Source organism: Streptopelia decaocto (genome assembly GCF_964273445.1).
Source record: "Streptopelia decaocto genome assembly, chromosome: 8".
Lineage (NCBI taxonomy): Eukaryota > Metazoa > Chordata > Aves > Columbiformes > Columbidae > Streptopelia > Streptopelia decaocto.
In genome coordinates this window covers 21,369,929-21,388,080 of record NC_138662.1, presented here as the reverse complement: position 1 = coordinate 21,388,080, position 18,152 = coordinate 21,369,929, and the positions used below count along the sequence as shown (strand labels likewise).

Here is an 18,152-nt window from a genome sequence, read left to right as displayed (position 1 = left end):
GTTCAAAGAACGCTATCGCCGGCGCCATCAAGCTGGTTGTGCTGAGAAACACAAAACCTGGTTGAAAATGAAATCGCCCCCACTGTTACGTGGGCATCTTTGTAACCAAAAGTAATTCCTTGAATTTCCGCGCAATCTGAAATGACTCCAGGCAAACATGACATTTCAAATGGTGGGCAGCGCCTCGCAGAAGGACAAGAGGAGAGAGACTGTCGGCCATCAGGAAAAACAGAGGTTAAAGAAGATGCTGCTGAACATCAGCAACCTCGGTCACAAATGCAGCCAGGGTGTTTCCTGGGTTACTGTGCGTTTAACCCCATTCTTTAAAATAACTTTAGTGAGAACAAAAGCCTGATCAATAATTTTATGCTGCCTGAAATGAGAACATTTCACTCTGTGCTAAATACTTTCCTACAGCTGCATTTCCTTCAACCGTTCAATTCAAGCGCACACGGTGAGTCCGGGACTGTGAGCAGACGGTGCTTTGGCGCGGGAGGTGCCCAGTTCCTCATGTGCAGACGTGTGACAAAGCGCAAGTTGTGGAAATATTTTCCGTCTAAAACAAACTAACAAAACAACCTCAAGTCCCCCTGCACTCAAATAAATGGACTTCTGGGTCCCATGGAAAATACTAATTTTCTTGCAGAATGGACAACCAGAAAAAGGAAGAAATAGAAAGAATAAAAAAATGCATTCTTCTATCTACTTCTCCTGCCCTGCGAGGCTGATGCTGCTGTTCCATTTTCTCTACAAGCTACAAAAATTCAATTTATTTTTCCAGTCTCTCTCCGGCCCGGCTCCTGCCAGCAGCTGCGCGGGGAGGGGCCGCCGCGGGGGTTACCTGTGCATTTGCGGTCCGTGTCCTCCTTCTTGGACCCGCTGATGGTCAACTTGCAGTTGAAGTTCTCCTCCCAGTACTCTGCAAACCACACGTTCCGTCTGTTGTTCTCCAGGGTGCGGGAGGTGAAATAGGCATCGAACCCTGGGGAAGGAGACAGAGATGGGGAGAAAGGTGAAGTCCGGCTCAGACTGCAGCTTGAAGAACAAAAACTCTTTATCTCTTTCTTAACATCCAGCACATGTTTGCGCCTCCAGCATCAGGAGATGAGCGGGGAAACACAGAAGTTCATTGCGTACTTTATTTAATCACCCTCATCTTGCAAGTAAGTTACTCTGCTGCTAACTGCGAGGTACAAAGCCAGGTAAGATACATGTACAACAGAGAATCATATTAAAAAGTGTTATAAGCAATAAGCATGGATTAGATATACACCAATAAGGAGTGAAAAGAAATTACACGGTGCAGCTGATATTAGGCTGAGCTCAATACTGCTAATTTCCTAATTAACCTCTCCGGACCTCCAGAAAAAGCAGTTTCATCTAATCTGGCCATTATCAGTACACCTCATATTTTCTTAGCATTAATTTCCTTCCACCCACGTACAGACAAACTCAGAGAACACAACTTCTCCGAGGTACCTGTGAATCACGGTGATCAGATATCCTGAAGCTGGGAGGGGGGAGGTTTCCTTCCTTAGACCTGGGAGGTTCAGTTTGTTACTACATTTTTATTCTACTGCTGTCCCAGTATACTTTTAGTTTTACTTGGCAAACAAATTTTTTGCACAAGGACAAATATGTTATCAGAAACCTGGATGAAGCAGTTCAATCATGAAGAGGACCTGAAAAGGCTGTTTGCACATGGAGGAGTTATCTGCCATCCTAAAAGCGCAAATCCCTCGAAGATGCAAATCCCAGCTGTCTATTGCGCCCCTTCCAGCCCATATGGGTATTGCAGGGGAGTGGAAACCCAGAAGCAGCAAGTTCTCATAGGCACAAAATCATCTCTGTATACTGCACAATCATGCGGTTCCTTTTGATTTTGCTGTTAGAAATGACAGTAAATACCTATTCCACTGAAAGACAGAAAAAAATGTTCCTTGCACCACATCCAACAATTTCTCTCACTGAAATAGGTGGGTAAATTGGCTCAATCTGGCACTTCACACAACGAAACTGAGTCAGAGGAAAAACATATGGCATCGTTAAATTAGCGTAGCAATCCATCCTCTACCGGATAAAAATAGACAGCATGTAAACAGATGTTTTCAAATAAGAAAGCAGCTTAGGAGTGGGGTCAATCTGTCCGCTTGCATTAGCTTTGTCAACTATTGACCCACCTATAATATGCATTCAAGTCCACTACACCCAAGACATAAAGTACATCATCTCCAAACATCAAACCAGAAGAATAAGTATTGGGGTCTTCCAGAAACAGCCTGAAAGCACATTAAAATTTTACCTGCAGCCTCACTAGAAAAATCCGTGTAGGTGTCTCCTGCAACAAACACATCAGGATGCTCCAGAATGGTGACGAACCCCGAGCAACAAACCACACCTAATTAATTGTGGGCTGGCTGGTCACAGTGGCCATTTAACTCAGTCTGGCTTGTCTGGCCCTTACCGTGGTTTTTAATGTTTTCCAGAATAAAAGTGCACAAAGCTGCAGGAAAAGAAGCCACCTGTGATGGCAGAGCCACCGGTCCCTCCTCTCACCGGGAAATCATTGAGTAAAACTCTCCTGTCACAGCTCTTCTACTTAATTAATGATGAATTAGTGACTTATGAATGTTTCTTCAGACAAGACAGCACAGTTTGTACATTTCTGGGATGAAATTCCCTGAGGAAAATATTCATGTGGATGGGTCAGAAGGCAATTTAGAAGCTACTCTTAGATTTTAGGGACATGCAAGCTAAGCCTGTTTTCCTGTAAACCTAAGTGTGGTAGTTTTGCTCGTAATTAAAAGAGCATTTCAAAGGGGATATCCAGTCGTAAGATCTACAGTATATATATGGCTCAGAAAGAGTAAACCCTACCAGTGTACCAAAGTAGCTGACCTCTGGGAAAAGCGCTCTATGACTTAATAAGATCAAATCAATACGTCTTGATAAAAACGTAATAGAATTCCATAAGAATTACTCTAAACCTTTACAGATTTCATAACAAATAATAACATTCTCATTGATTTTTTAATGATTCCTCTGCATTCTCAAGAAGGAATATAGATCTCTATTAAAGAGCGTACATTTTTTATCATTAGTTTCTATTGACCAAGACAAGCAGGCAAGTGACTGACTGACGGGGATGGGGTTACGTAGCAGCCCAGATTTCTATTCATTCCTCACTGGGTGGAACATTAAGACAACTTAGAGCATCGCGCTAAACCTAAGAGTTTAGGGTTCAGGGCCTCGGGGAATTAGATGACCCAACCAAAAACACTGGGTGCTTCAATGTAAAATTAGGAATAACCACTTCTTACTCCCGTACAGGGCCAAGTGCCACACTTGTGTGACAAGATTTAATGATTTCCCAACATTCTCCATATATCATACTTAAGAAAATTACTTTTTTTTCCAGCAAATACCTCTAAGAGATATAGTTATTTTATGAGATTTTACAAATTAAAGTGTCTTATTACTTTAAATCACTGTGATTCGATTAAATAGTTATTCTTACACATAGAGAGATGATACTAACTAATGGGTTCATTTATTTTGCACCCCCAGGATTAATATATAAATTAACTATGTAGCAATGAAAAAAAAGTTTAAAAAAACCCACACAAAAGCATCTATTTCTCGCGTCAGCAGAGACTTCGAGGGCTCTGGGGTTCTTTAATAAGGAAAATAATGAACCCTAACTGAAACACAAAGCTGTCGACCTACTGCATTTCTCATGTGCCTAAAGTGTTTGAATTCTCAGCCCATGTGGCTTGGGAGCAAATACAGCATATTGACCCAATTGCAAACGAGTAGTGATTTTATCAGTTTATGATATTTTTATTCTCTGTCTTATCCAAAGTACATCCACACTAATGATTACTAGTTATACAACTTTTATTTACCCGCCACTTACTACAATTACTGGTGTCAAGTGAGTTGAAAGCAGCTACTCAAATAATCTTCCAATTTCCCTGGCATTCAAGCCATAATAGTTTAATTTCCTGACATTAAATCAGGGATAAAAGCATTAGGTGTGCAATGATAAGATCAATTCTAAGACAGCTAGTCTTTTTTCAGATTTTATTATGTTGCCCAAACCACACGCTATGTAGTATTATGGAGCTGTTAATATGGTCTACAGGTATTTTCTTGACCTTCTTACTCAATAAAAAGGCCAGAATATTAAGTGATTTTATTAACTTCATGTCATAAAAATGCTTTGCAGTTGTTGTTTTTTTTTTTTAATAGTTGCTAATTAGAACAGTGAAAAAAGGGTATTTTAGTTGATATCACATTTGACTTTTTACATTATATAAAGCACATACAAAAGAAACGCCGCTTGCCATATTTAGGGCAAATCTGGGGTTTTAAGCTATAAAGCTTCTATTATGGAAATAGATACCTATGGGCCAAGTATCATCGTTATCACTTTTATAAAATTATACGGCTGCCACAGCAATAAGATCATGACCTGGGTGCTGTCTAGACAGCGCCGCAGTAGAAAGGTTAATATACAAGTATATTATTATTCATTATTCTACATTTTATTGCCCTCAGGCACTTCTGCCTTTCACAGAGCTCCCATTTATATCAATACAAACAGTTAGTAGAAAACTCGGAATTTATTTCTCGTGTGTTTTATTGCCAGGGCGGGCGGAGGCCCCGGCTGGGGGGATTCCCTGGTGCGGCAGAGCCACCCCCGTTTGCTTTACCAACAACAACCAGCCCAAGCCCAGGTCTCGGAGCAGCGGGAGGGATGTCCCGGGGCAGGGGATGAAGGAGACTCCTGCTCCTCTTCCCCCAGCTTCATAACGCACGAGGCTTTTGCATTTTCAGCCAGAGGGACTCGGGAAGTTGACAGCGGTATAAGTCACCAGGGCTGCTTAATGCAAACGGTGCTCCCCTTCCAGCTCAACACTTCGTATTCAAACGGCTCCTGCTGCTGGAATGAATCATGTTTGATGAATCGCAATAGCAGAGTCCCAGCCTATGGAGAGTCGCTGCTCACAGGAGCCCAGTCCCGCGAGCGAGCAGCTGCGTCCGCCGCGCAGGTTATCACACCAGGCTCAAAACACAGCCCCAAGCAGGGTAACTCCCCCCGGGATTCATCCTTTCCCACCGCCCACTTACTAGAAGGGGGCTATTTGTCTTACCATGACCTTATCCATGAATTACTCTTCTTTCCTCGTACCCGAAGATAAGCAAAAAGCCTATTTTTTTTTAATACTCGTCACAAAGGAATTCAGTTCATAGCTTGCTTGCTTTCTCACACACGTACCCAGTCGTCTTGTAATTATCTGTTGCTTTCTGCTTTACGGAAAAGATCAGTTTGTGTTCTGCTCTGGCCGCAGTGAAACTCGAGCCGAGTCGAACGGTGTCACCACAGGACATGCAGCAAAGTGGCGGCAACTCAGGCTGCACACCCCTCCTTCCTATTCACTGCAGTTACCCCAAGTTCTGAGCTGTTATTTCACTCTTTCATTCGCAATTAACTATTTAACTAAATCCTTTCATATGCATCAATGTTGTCTTCCCATCAGTTTTCCGAGTTCCTCCTTCCCACTCTTTTTGACCAAATGGGAGAAGCTGCTCCACAGATGTCCTGTTTCATTATAGTACCCGGATGGGAAAATCAGAGGGGTGCGGAAGGTCTAAATGCAGAACACAAGAGTGGGGTCCTTCCCTTTGGTAGCAGCAGCAGACAAAGGCACATCGTGTGTACTAAAAAGCATTTAAACTCAAGTCATCTGCTTGCATAATTTAAAATAAGGATAAAAATACAGAAATTCCTCTCTATTGTAACACAGCGACTGGAGTAAGCCCTAAAGATGTTCAACAGCTTAAAATTAGTAATAAAGAAAAGAAAACCAATCAGCACACATAACTAACATGCTGAATACAGTGATGCTACACAAAAGGTAACTTTCCATCATCCTGTCATGCACAACCCAAATTCTAAGTTGTAAACTTACAAATAGCCCCAGGATGGTCAATGCACCCCCCGGCCGTGCCGTCCTGGCACACAGACCTAAAATAAACCTGCAAATAACCAAATCAATGCTTGGTCACATTGTTAGACCTTCCCAGCACACAATCCATGAGAGGAAATCCAAGCCCATCCTCTCGGGCAGCGGGAGAAGGAGACGACACACAAGCCCGTCCGGCTGCTCCTGCCCCGCACACGGGCAGCCCCAGGCTGCACAATTCACCGGCTTTCAAACACTATTTCCTTATCCTACCTTCAGTTCCTTCAATACACATGGTTAATTTCCTTTTCTCCTCTGTAAATATTTGCCTGCACCTCACTGAAGTGTTACCATGTCAACAGGAATAATCACAGCATATGGATTTTAGGCACCCTAAAATCCATATGCCTGCTCACAGACCTGTATGTATCCACACAGAGTCCCCCAAGTCAGACCTCCAGAGCTGCCACATGTTTTTTTGCTGTTGGCATGGTAACACTGGCTAGCTGAAAGCAACACCGCGTGTTCCCAATGCTGGTTAATATGATGTGATGCCCCTTTTCTGCAGAGCATCATTTCCACGGGACACACACACCCCAGCCCGAGCTCCGGCAGGTGCAGCCGACACACAAACGGGCACAACAGGGCCAACCACGTGCAGCTGGGCACAGCAGAGCCACCTCTTGCTTTAAACTGCTGTTATATATGCTACCAATCCTATCTTCAAATTCCCCATGAGATAACACCCCTAAGAAAATATTGCCTGAAAACTCCATTGCATTCTTCCCTTCCTTTTTTTCTTTAAGTATTTAAAAAAAATTAAAAAATTACTTCCTTGATTTTGGACTTCTTGATTATAAGGTGGTTTTAATAATCTCGTCCAGCAGAGCGTGCCAGGATGGGCCCAGGGCGAAGCGGTTGCCGTCTGTCCATCCCCACAGCCAAGGCTGCCGGCACCGAGTTGCAGCTCCCGGCCGGCTGTGCGCGGTCATGGCGTCAAACCCCACGGTACCGTCCAGAGCAAGGGCTCCGACCCGCGTGTCAACAGACAAAGATAACAGGGATCATTCTGGTGGCTGGGGGATCTGGTTTGATCACTCGGGCTGATTCTGGGGACTGGGGGATGCGGTTCCATCACTCAGGTTGACCCTGAGGCTGGTGGTCCCACACAGGAACACCCACGTCACCCCCAGTACTTGTCTTTGGAACATCCTGCAGATTTTAGGGAAAGCAAAAAAGCTTTCCAAGTTGATTTAAATATGTCAGGAACAGCAAATCCCTTATGCACCCATTCCTCAACCTCGCAGCATTTTTTTCCTCCATGTTGCAGGGCCAGCCCATTCCCGGCTCAGCAGCCCCTGGGGACCCTGCCCGCCCTTAGGGACCACCAGCCACATGCCCTTGGCCAGCCCGTGGCTCGGATCCTCTGCTCATCTCTCTGTGGTTCCGATGTGCACCCCAGGAGCTGCAATCGCAGCACTGGGAGCTGCTGGGAACTGGGCAGCAGCTGGAGCCGGGAACCCGCACCTCCAACCGGGCAGATTTGGGGGACATCTCTCATCTCTCCTCAGAGACGCCGTAGCAGGGATGACTAAAGCAGCCTAAAGACAAGGAAACTTTTAAATGGCTCTCAAGTTGCAAGATAATTTGTATTCCCCTCTCTTCATACCAACACATTAACCAAATACATTATTTCCATAATGAGGAGATGAACATCTGTGTGGCTTCCCAAAATTTCAAGTGGCAATACTCGAGACAAGTATTCTCTCTTTGGGGATTGACACATCAGCATTTTAAATAATTACCAAAGCTAAAAACGTAATTTAAATTCCAAGAAGACATTAAAGAAAGAGTTCAGGTGTCATTTAGATTTATTTTTTTTTAAATAAAGCACCCCAATTTAATTCCGCTGCTGCTGCAGTATGGTATTAAACTTTGGCCTTGGCCCTGCGTAAGTGAACTGCTTAAAGCAAACTTTAGCAGAGCATGAGAAACATAAATATTAGAAGTGACATCATGTTACTAGAAATCACTCTAAGATAGAGTTGGGGCTTTGAATTGCTCTGGATCACATAACCCCATGGTGCAAAAATACCCAAACATGCTGCAAAACCAAAACCTAAACACCAACAAAACCCGAGAGACGAGGCCAGAGACACACGGGCTCTCTCCACACAAATCTCTTTGGCAGCAAAACCGCCGCGGCAGCCCCGGCACACAGAGAACGGACGGGATGCCCAGAGTCACAGCAACTCCTTCCACCAGGTCCTAGGAGATTTTGCTCAGGAAATTTATGCTGTATAAAATGATAATTAAACTGAGAAACACCGACTAATCTTGCAAATACAGATTAAAAGTATTTCCTCATTACAGGAGTAACCAAAAGCTGCTCTGAATAGGTTAATGGAGTAACCCAGGAAAGAACTTAAGAGAAAGCAATACAAGTTTAGTTTCAGTTCAGAAAGGTCTGTGGGAGCTCGCTGCACTGCAGGTGCTCGTGTACATACCGTCCTGGGAGAAACGCAGGAACCCCGGCTGCTCTGCAAAGCCAGCGCTGCCCCATCCTGGAGAACACCCTGAAACCCACGTCCACAGGTGGCTGTGGGTGCAACAGCAGAACACCCCTCTCCTTAGACCAACCGTTATTCACCAGTAATCACGCTGTTCTTGTTTCAGCTGTGCTAATCACTTGGATGCCACTCACCTGCTTCATCCTCCCAAGTTCCAACACAATTACTTTTTGGAAGGTGAGATACATCAGGACCATGTATTATATTGTACAACGAGCTGAGCCCCCAGCCGAGCTGAGCGAGCAGGATTAGAGGGGGGGGATTTAGGAGCTTGGTTTTCTTCTTTTTTTTTTTTTTTTTTTTTTTCCCCCCAGTATTTCTATATTTTGGATTAGTGGAAAACATCAGTTTCCCTGGCCCTTCTTGATTAAATGTCTTGCAAGATTAATCACATTATTAATTGTGTCCTAACTTGGTTAAGAGGGAGGAAAGACCCCAGATGTAAGAGGCTTTGGCTGTCGGTGCCAGGTGAGACCGGAGCTCTTGGGCTGTTTTCCTGGGCATGTGCATTGGAAATGGAAAAAAAAAGAGGTTGAGGTTTTGATTCTTGAAGAACTCAGGTGGTGCTGCAGCACTGGGGGACACACGGCTGGCAGCTCTGCCTTCCAGACGGACAACGACTGAGACAAAGACTGAGCTCCACTTTCAAGACATTTTACTTTAAACTGCACAGGGGGATGTCTTGGCTTACAAAGATGTTGCTCTTCCCCATCCTACAATTATATATATATATATAACTATGAGATAAAAGGGTTGTATTATCTGTCCTTACCAGGAGATCAAGTTCATTGATCTATTGACTCCTGCTTCATTTTACTAAAGAGCCGGCGTATATGATTACGCTGAGGATTCTTTTTCTAAATCATTTTCCATTTCCTTTAGTCATTAGAGTCAACAAAACAAAAATACATTCCAGAAGCAGATCTGCAGACCCAGCATGAGTGAAGTGGGCACTTAAGCATTCATTGTATCATCTTTAAGGAAATTATGTGTATTATTATGTGTATTATTTCCTAAACTATTACTTTCAAAGGCCTATAATCATTCAAGCATTAACAGCGCAAACTAAAAGGAAACAAAACAAAACCAAACCAAACAGCAGCAACCAAGCAAACAACAAAACCTTTCCAAATCTCTGTCCATTTCCTAAAACGAGCACATTTCTCCCTGTGTCTGGGCCCGGCTCACCCTGCAGAGCTCAGCCTGGGACACTGGGAAGTCTTTCTTTTCTGGCTTGTTAATAAAGAGAAGGAATAAGTCACAGAGGATTCAGAGACTGATTTTAAGGCACCCGGAGAGCAAATCTCTTTAGGTTCTAACTAGAGTCACAAATACTAAAAGAAAAAAACTTCTCATGAGAATTTATGAGGTTTTCTTTCAACATCTTTCAAAATAGAGAAAAATTGACCCCAAAGAGGAAGAGCAAACAAGTTAACTCTTCTTAGCATTTGTAAAGAGCAATGGAATAGCTGAGAAGACAAAGAATTGTTGAGATGTATGAATTTAAAGACAGCAGAGTAGAAATAATGCATTACTGTAAATATATTACACTCAGAGCTATCTTGGTAGAGGATTTAATGCATGTGAATGAATTACATGTGAGACTTGTTGCAAAAAATAACCATTATAGAAAAGACTGATGACTGAGCCTTCTATTTCTTCCATCACCTCACGGCACAGTCAGATTGTATTTGTATTCTGCATTTCACTGCCCCGAATTTCAGTGTCTGCAGCTTCCCAAATTAAAGCCCTGTAATAATTGTAAAGGAAAATAAATGGTCAGCCAGTATCAAGGACCTAATCCCAAGGTCCTTGCTCAGAGCTCTGTGTCCTGTGCAGGGACAAGAGTTGGACTTGATGGTCCTTGTGGGTCCTTCCAGCTCAGGACATTCTGTGACTCTTGACCCTAAATCTGTCTCAAACGTGAACAAATGTGCTCAGATAAGTGTTGTTCTCCATTGCCTGTTTGCTCCACCCCTGGGCAGTCCACCGGGCCAGGACTGGAAATGCTACACGCTATATTCTACTCCTTCTGCTTTGCCAAAGCAGCGCGGCAAGTGATGAAGAATTATCTGTTCCATTAGGAACAATCTGTGGTTGTCAGCCCTCCTGCAGAACAGCATTTCTAAAACTAGATATTTGGGACCATTCATGGCTATTTTTACCTAAAACAGGAACGGTTTATTTCAGAAAGCTCCTGCAATTTCTTTGGTTTTGTACACAAAAAAATACATGAAGTACAAATGGCAAAACAAAAACTCCGCCAATGTACTTCCTGCGAATCAGGAAAATGCCATAACCTCTTAAATCATAGCGTAAGAGATATCAGGAGAGATGCAGCTCACATGCAAAGAGGAGAGGGGAGCAATTCCCTCCCCATCCCCGGCTCTGTTGTGCTGGCAGATGGAGGGGACGATGCTGCAGAGGGACCATGGAACCCCTCAGCACCCCCTCCCGCTCCTTTCTTTCAGCAATGAAGCTGCTCGAGCCCGTTGCTCAGGACCGTAACCCGTAACCCCCCAGCTCCTGTCGCTGGGGCTGAGCCCGGCCGCAAACCCAGCCCAGCGCTGTGCTCGGCGAGGTGCTGGTGCCGGTCCTGCTCCCATCCAGGGCCAGAAGGTGGGAACAGCTTTTCTCATCTCTGTTCCTACACCTGAACAGAATGCCAAACCAAAACGCTCTTTTTTCCCCGTTTTCCCAGCCAGCTGTGCCCAGTGGGGCTCACCCACGCGGGGTCCAAGGGGGTCCCTGTGCCTCAGCCCTCCCCAGAACACCCTGCCACTTTTACTAACAAACAGAACATCAGTTCTTAGGAACAAATGAGGCTTGAAACCCTGCAGAGAGGCAAAGACCAAGAGCACCAGAAAACACCAGGATTTCCTAATGTGGGGGAGTTGTATCAGAAACAGTAATTCCCGTTCCCGCGCTGCTGACCCCCTGCAAGAGAGGGTTTGGTTTCCAGCCCCCTCGGCTCCGCTGCCTCATGGCGATGCTGCAAACAGCATCTTCCCGTGGGCTGGGGAGGCAGAGCCGCTCCCCCGGGCAGCCTCGTTAATCACGGGCGCTCGTTAACGCCTCCGCACAGAAAATCCCGCAGAGAAGGTTCCCAGCAGTCGCAGGCGGCTCAGGAGCTGGCTGGCTAAAAATATAACCCTGCCCTTTCTGCCTGGAATACTCTGCACAAACGTGTCCAACAGGCAGCTTCGGCGTTACATCGTTGAGAGGAAAATTGTTCTTCAGAAGATGCAATTTGGGGCAAAAACAAAGACTGCTGGTGACATGGCTGAACAGTGATCAATAGCTGAATATTATTCCGTGAAGCATCTCTTCTTCCAGCACCAACCATTCTGTGTGTGTGTGTGTACACATCTCTCTCTCTCAAAACAACCACCCACACAATCTCCAGTGTCCTGAAATAACAGTTAAATATGAACATCAAAGAGAAAATGGCAGCAGAAGCCCTGGGAGCAATACACAAAATAGAGAAATACAGAGAGAGACACACACACCCGCAGGATGAGCAACAGCTGGTGCTGAGCAGACAAACTCCTCGACTTTGAGGCAGCGGCTCTGGTGCAGGTTGGGTGAGCAGTTTATTTCATTTCAGGGGCTGAAGAGAGAGCTCCCGACATCTGTATTTTACGTCGGTTCTTTATGGTCCAATTAGAGCTTCCCACCTCATTTCTTCACTCCGAAGCAGTGATGCCATTTGAAAAGGTACCAGTTCAAACCTCATGTGAACTAAAACGTCTCGCTAACGCTGTTGTGGTTGTGAGCTGTGTCTGGCACCGAGCAGAGCCGGGTAACGCTCTTTAGTACTCTCAGATGATCACCCCTTCAAACTGCCCAAGAACCCCAAAGGAACTCCAAGAACTCACCACCACCAAGCAGCCAGACCTGTAACTTGAGCAAAATCCTCCACTGAAATAGTGCACAGGTTTACATTTGGAGTAGCAAAAGCATGTGGGGTTTGGGAGGTGTTGGCTGCGGGAGCTCAGGTCTGGAGCCCCATGGGGCATTTCCCCATTGAGTCTGCGGCAGCACCGGGAGCACAGCTGGGAACGTGTTTCTCACTGGCGCTTACAGGGAATATTAAACAAAAGGGAGAAACAAACCAACCACAACAAAAAACCCCAAACAAACAAAAGCTTCAATGCCTTCATTTAAAAGGAAACTACAAAAATAACATCCATTTGAAACTTCACAAAAATTGTGTTTCTTAACTTCTCTATATCTGCATGTTAAAAAATAATGCTGTCCTTAAGCTACCGGCTCTTTGAACTCACCAAACCTCTTCCCCGAAGCCCTCACTTCAACCCATCCATGTCAAGCTCTGCATCGCTCTCACGGCACCACAAGAACTGAACAATTTCTGCCTTTGGTCGGGGAACGGACCCTGTTTGCCCCATATCCATCGGCCCCAGGAGACCGGGCATCACCGTCAGCGGGACCTGAGCCAACGTTTCATTGCTTTTCACCATAAACCTTCAAACTGGCACCTGGGAAAGAGCACAGGAGACGTGCAAGGGGTGATGTCTGCACCAAGCAGCCCAGGTAAAGCTCGCTGGCGCGTGTCTGTCTGTCTGTCTGTCCCTGCATGCGCACAGGCAGGAGGCAGTGAGGTTCAGCACTAAGGCAGGAGACGATGAGGTTCAGCACTAAGGCAGGAGGAGTCCAAGCTGATCTTAACCCCCAGAGTGATTTTCAACAGGCTGGAATCAATACGCAATCAACTTCTCACGCCTGCGAGTGTGTCTTGGGTTCCCAGGTAGCCAGGGTATTAATTTACATTCAATTAACGGCTTTGTCAGCATTAAGAAAGATACATTCCTAACAAGTTTGTGGGTAGAACGGCGGTGAACACTGCGTGAGCGGTACAGAAGAACAAAAAGGGGAATTCTTCCTTCACCCGCGCCGGGTCGGCCAGCAGCTTTCTGTAAGCAGCATGAAGCGCCATCTGAAAGCGTCTTTTTGACAAAATGTACGGGACGAAATAACAAAAACAATATTTGAGAGCCATTAAATAGCGAGATATAATTCCATTCTCATTTTTTCTTAACTCACTACTCTTCCATTTTTTGTTTTTCTCAGGGTTTAATACTTCCCCCCCACCCCAAAAGAAGCAAATTAGCTCCTGTTGGAAATAAACCCAAAACATCAAAAACATGATTCACCATCTATTTAGAAGACAAACAACCAAAGAATTCAAGGACAGTTGCACTGGTTCACAGCACTTGTTTTTTTAAATAGCTGTGCATGCATCTGATCCATCCTTCAACCTCCCGGCCGAGAGCTCCACAGGCTGCAAACCTCGGCCACATCCCCAGCTTGCGGCGCTGAACCACTCATCCTAAATCTACCTCAATCCCATTAATCAGTTGCATCAAATTCTGAACTCAGACCATAAAGGATATTTTTTTCATCATTTGCAAAGCGTTTTGCCAGACTTTCAAAATAAGAAGAATGGGAAAGAAAAAAAAAGGGTGGGAAAACACTTATTCTGAAGCCCAAGATCATCTGCTTGACTCCGTCCCTTGGACCTGAGCATCTTCTGGACACGCACCATCGAACAGCTTCCCATGTTGAATCTGGCAAGTGCCGCTCTCCATCTCTCCCACTGCAGATTATCTCCTTCTCACCGGCAGAAGGAATGGCTCTTTCTCCAGGAAAGAATTTACCAAGTCCTGACTTTGAATCTGCCTGCTGGGGAGAACTTCAATTGACGTCTGGGGCGGTAGTATCATCATCTTTCATCAGAGGGTCGTCCCGGTAACTCTTCCACACATCCATGTGCTGCCATAAAGAGCAGTTAACACCGATCATTAGATTTGGGTACAGTAGCGATAACAAGAGAAGGAGATGCGCTGAAGTTTATTAAATCTACTGAAACACGAAGAGGTAAGGTGGCAGTGCAATACTGAAAGGTCAGTTTGTGCTTAAAGAGATTAGTGTCGCAGAAGTTCATTTCCACCTGCACCGAAACGGGGCTGCAGTTCAGCTCAGCCACCATCTGGGGAGCCCAAAGCTGGAACCATCGTCCAGACCATGAGAACACAGGGAGAATTCCCACATTCTTGCTGGTTTGGATGGTCTACAAAGCTTCTGGGACTTCGAATGAAAAATTGTGACAAATGAACGACATTCTCTGACTGTCACCGCTCCAGGAAAAGCCGGCGCCCGGTGATCTGCCAGCCCGAGGGCACCTGCCTCAGCTCAGCTGCCACACTTGTTTCTCCAAGTCTCAACCACATTTTCCACTGTGCTTCTGTTTTCCCTCTGGCACTTGAAATTTTGGGAACTTGTTATACTTGCCTCAACTTCTCCCACTTTTCCACAGTCCCGATCGCATCATTTCTCCATCCCTGGCTCCTTTTGCTCACCCCAAATCCTCCCGTCGCTCTCTCTTGCTCCTCCTTGCCGCATTTCACCCTTTCACTCCTGCTCTTCAACACCGAACTGACACGGGAACCTCCCCCTGTTTGGTTCATCTTTCTGTTCGGGTGAATGAAGAAGAACGGGGGTTCTGGGGGACAAAGCAGCAGTAGGAAAATCCACCAAACGCACTTCGAACAAAGACTTTCTGTGTTTTGTTTTCTGTTGTGTTGCTGTTTTGACAGATGTCAAATGCAAGCGGAGCCACAGATGTTCATCGCTTCTATGTTACTGTAAAATGAATGTAATAGTAATAATGGTATATCCCATTCAAATTTTAATTAGAAAATACACCTTTTGTCTGTTGCTTAAACTGCCTATTTTTTCTTATCTTCCAGGACTAACACTCATGCTCTGGTTACACCGCAAGTCTTCACGAAAATGTTATGAAGATACACTCTGAGAAAAAGACTATTTGAAACAAGGCATGTGCCTGCAAACGCTTCTGCACGAGCATACATTCTGCTTTTTCCCCTGAAAGCCACGCTAAGCCTTTCGACTCAGCTGATTCCTGGTTCAGTTTGAGCTGAAGACTGTTCCTAACACAGCTTTCCAGGCGGCAATGGCTCTTTCACCGTGCGCTCCCTCTGCCTCACTCGCTGCTGCCTTTATGCAAATAAAATGCAACTTTATCCTTTCAGCATAACGACAACAAACACAATCAGGCTATATTAAGACTGACTTAAGATTAATGAATCCAGTTCATGTCATGATTTCCTAATTACTCCATGAGACTATGGCAAACAAAGTCTTGTCCCAAAAGCGACATCAGGTATCAAGACAGATCGCCGTGTATCTGGGGCCTCATTCTACGAGAAACTGGAGTCGGAGGCTGCTGGGACGGTCCCATCGTCACCGAAAATTGGAACATCACCTGGTGTTTATGTGGAAACAGACCAACACAGCAGGGTCTCACATATGGATTGGGAAATGAGGGATCATGGCTGGGGGAGAAGAGTTATCTGAAAAATGCCTTTTTCTATAGAGCGACTGTTTTAGTTTATGACTTTTACCCCTAATAACTTTACAGACATAAAAAAACCTGACAATCCAAAGTGCACCGTACGCACTTAAACATGCAGGTGCATTAATTTTCAATGCAATTTAACACTTCCTAGCTTCCTCTTCCCAGTGACCTTCGTCAGGAAGCTTTAGCGTATTGCAAATATTATTTAACACAGCGATAAAAGGAAATAATAATAATAATAATATGTTTCTGAGGAGTAACCTCATTCATGAGTAATGAAGAAGTTCTGAGCAAACACAGTGAGCATTAAGCTGGTGTATAAGTGCTGCCATGCCCTGCAGCCTTTGGGGCTGGATCCTGCTCCAGACACTGCCCTTCAGGGCAAATTGAGTTCCATTCCCCTAATTTAGTTTGTTTCCATCAATTTCTAGGGAAAAATCGAGGCTTCTTATCTCATTTATTTTATGTGCTCATCAAAAGCAACGCATCACTAAATTTTAGGAAGCAGATGTTCTTTGCTGGATGATAAAAGAATAACATTAAAGCGCCTCTTCCCAGTTCTCTTGGATTCATAGCCAAATGAAATTACTGCAACAACAGAGAGCAAAACAAAGCGGCAGGCTGAATGCAAGCGGGGCAGCCGAGCTGCACACATAACAGCCTCGCTAAGCAAGAAACGCTAATTCTGAAGGATCGCGCATTTCCGTAAGTAACAGATTGCACTGGGTGCTTCTCTTAGCGATGGAACAGAATCAGCCTGGACCTCCCGAGTGGCCACGGAGCCACCAGGAGACGGTCGCTATTGGCAAAACACAGCTCACGGACCTCAAAATACGTATCTGCTCTATGGCAGCTGCTCCTGAAGAATGAACACAAGTATCTGTACAGGCAAAATGGACTTTAACCATCACAAGTAATCACGCCAACTACCTGACGACAAGTGCCAGCTGCCACTGGCCGACTTCTAGGCAATACATTCACCAAATAAGAAGATATTCACAGGCTCAATGGACACATTTTTTTGCAGCCACACTACATACGCTGATATTTGTAACTGTGATTTAACCGACTTTCCATACCCAAACCTTCCACTCTATCATCGCTTCCTGTGTCCAAAAGCAAACCTCATGTTTCCCTTTATGTCCAATGTATTTAATGTGTAATATAGAATGAAAATGTTTCAAAACAACTTGGGAAGTTTTCATTTCTGTGTAGTGTTGACAGACTTTTTGTTTGTGTGTCGGAAACTCTCAGGGACGAAGAATACAGACAGTATGAAAAGATTATTAAAATATTCTGGGTTTCAGAAACAAAACACTTCATTGTCTGTCAACTTAACCTATTTATGGAGAAAATAACATGTGAAAGTGCCTCCAGGGTTTAAAAAATGTAAAAGGATAAAGCGTATTATGTACCTGAGAAGAATAACTAATGAAGCGGCAGTGGGGACACAGTAAAAAGGAATGCAAATATTTGATTTTCCAGGGAGTGAAGACACCAGAACCCATTTTAATGTGTCCAAGGGCTCTTTGGAGAGCCTGCCCGACACGGTGCCACGTGCCAGCCCAGCACCCGCTGGGCTCTGCTCAGCGTCTCCCTCGCAAAGGTCTTTTCTTTCATATTATAGAGAACACGGACTCTAATCAGCGAGTTGGGTTTGCCCAGAGGAAGCCTTTTGAATAGTTAAGCAAAAGGGATAACAAACTAAGGAAAGATCAGACCAGAAACCCTTCAGAACTTGAAGAAACATTGAGAAGCGAAGGGATTATGTAAAAAAAGTTTCCCCCTAATTTTTATATCCACATGCATGCGTACAAGTACACATCTTTCTGAAGCAGACAAGCAACATCTAGCAATAGAGTGCTAGATCTGAACAAAATAAAAGTTAAGCTAAGTTTAAATGGAAACACCTGATTTAAAAGTGAATTTATACTCCTTCAGCAGCAAACTCATCCACCGCTTCAGAGATGGTACACAAATGGCAAAATGTTTTTTCTTCCTATGGATATACATGATACATTAAGATTATTGTGGTTTACTTTCTTTTAAGTGATAAAGGCCCTGTCATATCACCGCAGTTTCAAATTAGTTCTGAAATTGTGCCTTTAATGAATAACTGCTGGTAGCTTCTCAGCTGTGGGAATGATGGATAGTTTTCCCATGAGGAACACAGACATTTAGGAGAATTTCAGGAGATGAAGACTTACCAGACGT

At 44.6% G+C, this 18,152-nt stretch overlaps 1 protein-coding gene across 2 annotated transcripts in view; it reads right to left on the bottom strand.

The window, feature by feature from the left end:
- The window catches only part of GRM7 (glutamate metabotropic receptor 7), a gene marked incomplete at its 3' end in the record, with an annotated part of 243,052 nt that overhangs the window by 89,169 nt on the left and 135,731 nt on the right, over positions 1-18,152 (bottom strand). For both annotated transcript variants that reach the window (XM_082060405.1, XM_082060404.1), the window contains exon 5: positions 842-982. In XM_082060405.1, coding sequence (XP_081916531.1) covers positions 842-982 — 141 coding nt within the window. The remainder of the gene's footprint in view (positions 1-841; positions 983-18,152) is intronic.